Here is a 6171-nt window from a genome sequence, read left to right as displayed (position 1 = left end):
TGACTCGAGCTCCCCTTGTCTTTCTTGCATAAATCACACTGACAGTCCCACAATCTATCATTACTATTTCCTGTTTCACTAAATGGGCTGAGAATTTAAAAACCCGTGTGAAATTCTCCCACACAGAATTGCCTTGATTTGTTAGGACTTTCCCTATTTTACAGTCATCTTTCACACCTAATCTCACATTTCAGTCATTCCCTTTGTTGAGTCTTTCCAAAGCATTCAACTTAGTTTTCTAGGAACTGATTGTTTATGCACTCACATTTCATCTGTGTGTGTAGTAATAGATTATAGTGTTATATGGTATCAGTGAAAGTATACCTGGTATAAACAGCAAGAGAACACACCCGGCTTACTCTTGGTAAACAGACAACTCAGTACAGAGAGAGTTCTGTTTTTTTACACCGAGGGTCAGCAAACTATAGTCTGTGGACATGTTTTGGTATATCCTGTAGGTCAGGAAAGACTTTAAATTCTTCTTCTTCTTTTTTTTTAAATTAAGGTAGAGTTGACTTACAATGATGTGTTAGTTTCAGGTGTACAGCTTGGATTCTTATGAAAGAGAAAAATAAACCTTGGTTGTATTTAAGCTACTGTTATTTGGTCTCTATTAAGGCAAGGCTTCCCTGGTAGCTCAGCTGGTAAAGAATCCACCTTCAACCCTGGTTCAGTTCCTGGGTTTGGAAGATCCTCTGGGGAAGGGATAGGCTACCCACTCCAGTGTTCTTGGGCTTCCCTGGTGGCTCAGCTGGTAAAAGAATCTGCCTGCAAGGCAGGAGACCTGGGTTTAGTCCCTGGATTGGGAAGATCCCCTGGAGAAGGGAAAGGCTACTCACTCCAGTATTCTGGCCTGGAGAACTCCCTGGACTGTATAGTCCATGGGATCACAAAGAGTCGGACGCAACTGAGTGACTTTCACTTTGCTTCACTTCATAGTTGATTTACAATGATGTGTTAGTTTCAGGTGTACAGCTTGGATTCTTATGTCAGAGACAAATAAACCTCGGTGGTATTTAAGCTACGGTTATTTGGTCTCTATAAGGCAGCTGTATCTTAACTAACGGGCTTCCCTGGTGGTTCAGCAGTAATGAATCTGCCGGGAATGCAGGAGCCACAGGAGACGTTGGTTGAGGAGGGCATGGCAACCCACTCCAGTATTCTTGCCTGGGGAATCCTATTGACAGAGGAGCTTGGCAGGCTACAGTCCATAGGTCGCAAAAAATCAGACACGAGGGAAGCGACTGAGCATGCATTCATCTTAACCAATTGAATCACTGATTGATTCAATGACCATTTCCTAGATGCCCATGATGTGCCAGTTCCACGTGAAACTTCAGGAATCACAGATACAAGGTGTGAAATAGCCTCCCTAGCTCAGCTCCTTCTGACTCTTCTCATTGCTCATTCTACTCCAGCCCTACAGGCTTCCTCACCATTCCTCAAACTGTCAACCTGACTTCAACCTCAGGGCCTTTGCACTTGCTCTTTCCCCCACCTAGAACATTCCTCCTAAGGTAGACTCATGGTTTGCTTCCTTACATCCTTCAAATGCCATCTTATGGTGAGGTCTTCCCTGACCATCCAACATAAAACAAGTCCCCTGCACCCAGCACTCTATCCTTACCTGGATTTTTTTTCTATAGCACTTATTTTCTCTCTCTCTTTTTAAAATTTATTTTAATTGGAGGCTAATTACTTTACAGCACTTATTGAAATCAGACATACTATTAATACATGATTTCTTGTTTATTCGTTTCCTGGGCTAACTTTAAAAAAATGCACAACATGAGATTTGCAAGTTACCTTATACTGGGGCAAAATGAAGACTATAGCCTGGGAGGCAACATTTCAGGTAGCTCTTAGAAACTGCTCCAAAGAGGTAGGAGGGAAAGGTCAGTAAGTATGTGATTTTGGTAAAAAGGGAGTAGATATGATCAAGCACATCTTTTTTTGCAGAAGGTTTCTGTTAGTCACAAGACACAGTTGTCACCATGAAGGATTTTTCGTGCTTTTCTAGATATAAGGAGATAGGAGAATTGGGCTCATAAAATCGGCTCCTGAAAATATCTACTATCTGAAGATCTGTTCTGCCAGATTTTCCCAGAGTACAGAGTGCCTCATATCTGCTCCACCCTGAATTCCTTTCCGGGGGGTGTTGAAGGTCAGCAGCTGCAGCAGTACATGATTTAAATCCTTGTAGAGGTAAATGTCAAGTGCAGATGGCAAGTGCCATATAGGTGATACCTGCCACTAGAATGCAAACTCCAAGAGGGTATGGATTTGCCTGTTCATTCACTGCTCAGTCCTGGGTGCTTAGAAGAGTGTCTGGCACAGAGTAGGGGCCCAATAAGTGCTCATTGAGTGAGGATTGGTCACTCTTGCTGCATGGCCATTTGCTGTGTTTAGATCCTTGGGCATGAGGTCCTGCCTGAGGGTGGACGGTAGTAGATTAGTGCTGCTCAATGGTCGGGATATCAGAGAGTCAGGGAGACAGGGGAGGGTGGGCAGGTGGTGGGATACACAAAATTAAGACTTAGGGCAGGGGTGGCATGGACACTCTCCTGATGAGTAACCCTTGAGTCCACTGGGCAAGAGCAATGGTCAACTGGGGTCTAAGACCATGGCCTCCTTGACCCCTAAGGTGGCCTTGCTAGGTGTTCTGAAAATGGGGATCAAGGGAACCCTAGTGATTCTGTCCCTACTTCCCTTTGAGGACAAGTTGGAGGCAGGTGCTGGATACAAGTCTATAATAACAACCATTTGGAAGTTTCTCCACTCACAGATGTCAGTCCCCCATCCTCCAGACATATCTCATAGTGACTGAATCATGGGTCATTGGTGGAGTTGAGAGTGTGTGGGGGGCAGCTGAGCCCATTGATCAAGGGCTAGGACATCCTCTCCACTAATCAGAAAGTTAATACTCTTCAATGAGGCAGTGGTGATTAATGAATCAATAGGTTGGTCCTGTAATTGTGGAGTGGCAGTCTGGCTCTTTTCCTCTCTTTTAGTGGGATGGGCAGGTGGGTCGAATGGGGTTGGTAGACCCCATACTTACTTAGCTTCCCTAATTCTACTCCCATACCTGACTCCTAAGCCCCATGGTTATACAAGATAGTAAGCCTTTCTGTCCATCATGATTGGGTGGGCCTCTCCCTGGGGTTAGCCTCAGCCCTTTTCTCTGCTTTGTATCCTGGGTGACCTTGGCTGTTGCTTCCTTACCTCTCAGAGCATTAGTTTCCTCATCTGTAATGTGGGGAGAAACTCAGCTCATTGTGTTGTTGTGCCTGAAATCATGTACTGCCCAGTACACAGTAGGTGCTTAACAAACAGGAGTCTTTCCCTTGCTGGGGATCTTTGACCCTGAGCCCAGTGGAGATTGTAACGGGCTAGGGATGGTGGCATGTTGTTGGGCGTTCCTGGCATCACTCAGTCCTGTAAGACATCAGTGCCCAAGTGACCCCTGGATGGAAATGGGGGCACATTGCCTTGCAAGGGGTCTGTATACCAGGCCTGCTGGACCTGAATGTGTATGTGTCAGGCTGGGTGTACAGGTGGCTGACTCAGCTGCTTCTGGGGAGGGGACTGACCTTGGCCTCCTCCCACCCCTCTCCCAACTCTTGAACAGAGGGAGACATAGTGGAGTGTCCAGAGGGGTCCCTCGTCCAAGACTTCACAGACAGCAGGTCAAGAGCCAAGGTTATCTCTCCCATCCTGCCTCCAGTGGAGAGAGATTTTCCCCCCACAGGTCTTGTCACTCCTCAGTTCTCCTCCAACATATTATGAAGCAGGGGCTGAAAAGACTGGCTTTTGGAAGATGCAGCTACAGGTCCCACAGACTGGAAAAAATATTCTGGCTTCCTGCCTGCATCTCCTCTCCCCCACCATGGACAGGCTAGAAAAGACAGAATGTCAACCCTGGTCCTAGGGGTCGTCCCAGAAATCTAGACCGAATGGTTAACTTCCTCAGGAGGCTACACCTGCTGGGGGAGGGCTGTAGGGTGAAGATGGGGTTCTGACTAGACATCCTGTCCAGAGGTACCCTGAGTACAAGTGTGGGGGCTCCCTCCTCGGCTCCTTGGACGTGGAGATATCATGTACTGTCTGAGTGTAATCACAGCGATCTGCTGTGGGGGGGAGGGGGAAGAGGAAGAGCCCCCTCCCTTCAACTCCCCTCCCCTTTCAGACCAGGATATAAGCCCCACACGGAATGCACTGAGCTGAGGAGGCCACAGCCCCACCTGTAGAAGTCCAGCCCTTCGGACTCCTCTGGCCTTCCATCTCCTGACCACTCTGCCTCTAGAGCTGTCGCTGTGAGTGGCCTGGGACCCAGCAATGGTCTGGTCGGGGGATCCCAGGCTAGTTTGTGGGGAAACTGAGGCTAGCAAGGTGGAAACGGACTGAGTGGTGAGAAGCTGGTTTGGAAGGGGGTCAGCGGAAGTGGGAAGCAGAGAAGCCAGGGAGTCCCTGCTGCCAGCATAGTCTTTTTCCTCCATCTGCCCTTCTGGGTAAACATGGTGGAGGCAGGCAGGGCTTATGCCCTTTTAACAGATGAGGAAACTGAGGCCAGAGATGGTGCAGTGCCTGAGAACACACAGCCAGCAGGCGGCTAAGCCTTGGTCGGGAACCAGCGCGACCAGACAGGTCGCTGAAGCTTGGACCAGATGGCAGCCTCAGACTCCCGCCTCAGGAGTAGTTGCTCTAGCTGAATCTAGTGCCCCTCTCCAGATGATGGCGGGGCGCAGATCGTGGCCCGCCATGGCCACAGTGCTGCTGGCCCTGCTTGTCTGCCTGGGAGAGCTGGTCGACTCCAAACCCCAGCCTTCAGATGAAAAAGCCTCACCGGATAAGCATCATCGTTTCTCGCTGAGCCGCTATGCCAAGCTGGCCAATCGGTAGCGTGAGCGAGTGCGCGGGGTGGGCGGGGCAGGGTCTACGACAGGGGCGTGATCACTCATGATCTTGCCCTTCTCTGGCCCCGCCCCACAGACTTGCGAATCCTAAACTCTTAGAAACTTTCCTCTCCAAATGGATCGGTGATCGCGGGAATCGCTCAGTCAAGTAGCGGTAAAAGTGCCCCGCCACGTGGCTGTCCCCTGGAGCGCGGCCTGATCCTCCTGCCACCCTAGCCCCGCCACCTAGTACTTTCCCCCAGTCTCATCTACCCAGATCCGACGCCGAGCTTGGCTCCTTTCCTTTCCCTCCTGCAGGCCAGAGGAGCCTAACTGTGGTGAAGACCGCTACGGCCTCCAGAGAGAAATATGCCAAGACACCGACCCCATTTCCATGTTTGCTCCTGACCCCGGAACCTGGATTCTTCTCCAGGCTGGCTATGTCTGAGGAGTGTGTCCCTTCCCTTGGGCTGGAGGGCTGTGAATGGTCCTTCCTTGTTCCCTAAATAAAGTGCAAATTTCTTTGAAATGGAAAGTGTGCTTATCTATTTGCTTTACCTAATCCTTCGTGGAGGTGGCATCCAGGTGGGAGTTGTAGTGTGGAGAGGAGGATAGAGTTGAGAGGGTAGAAGATGATGCCTAAGACAAAAGGAGCTTAGGGCTGGGGCAGAGTTCAGGCTGGGTCTCTCTCTGTTCTGAGCTAAGAGAAAATGCTACCGCCTTGCAAGGGGAGTGCATGGCACCCAGACAAGGGTCCTCTGGCGCTCTAGTCAGGTGGGGTGGGGGCAGGTTGAAAGTTCTTCCAAAGGGTTAGGGAGGAGCAGGAAGAATTGCTGCTGGAGGGTGAAGGGTGTGGAAAGGAGCAGGCTAGGCAGCCCAGGAGAGTAGCTGGGGACAGAGCTGCACCATCCCCCAAAGAGGGAAGTGTCTGGAGAATGGGCTTGGTACCAACACCCCAGATTACCCCTGCCCAGGCAATGGGGGTGTTGGAAGTGACCCCTTCCCCCAGCAGGAGCAATGGGAGTGTGGAGGACGCCCTTTCTCTCTGCTGCCACCCTCCCCTTTCTGAATTCACACTCAGGAGGTAAGTCACCAAGCATGGTGTCCTGGGGACAAGGTCATGAGAGAGATGCCCTCCTGAGGTGACTCGGAGAGGAGCCTCAAGCTGGCTCTGCCATCACGGGAGGAGAGACCCCTGGTCAGACACCACCTGCCCTGGGGTCTCTGGGCTCTACCACTTTCCCTTCCCTGTACTGCCCTCTAGTCTCCCAGAAGGTAG

General features: G+C 50.3%; 1 protein-coding gene across 1 annotated transcript; it reads left to right on the top strand.

The window, feature by feature from the left end:
- The first annotated feature begins 4223 nt into the window (after positions 1-4223).
- Positions 4224-5415, top strand: PYY2 (seminalplasmin). Its single transcript, NM_173956.2, is given in 4 exon segments — positions 4224-4313; positions 4729-4895; positions 4990-5067; positions 5211-5415. Coding segments are annotated over 2 exon segments (243 nt in total). The 5' UTR covers positions 4224-4313; the 3' UTR covers positions 5066-5067; positions 5211-5415.
- The last annotated feature ends 756 nt before the right edge of the window (positions 5416-6171 follow it).

The sequence above is a fragment of the Bos taurus genome, chromosome 19 (genome assembly GCF_002263795.3).
Source record: "Bos taurus isolate L1 Dominette 01449 registration number 42190680 breed Hereford chromosome 19, ARS-UCD2.0, whole genome shotgun sequence".
Lineage (NCBI taxonomy): Eukaryota > Metazoa > Chordata > Mammalia > Artiodactyla > Bovidae > Bos > Bos taurus.
Note: the sequence above shows the minus strand (reverse complement) of the source record. Positions and strands in the feature narration are given on the sequence as shown.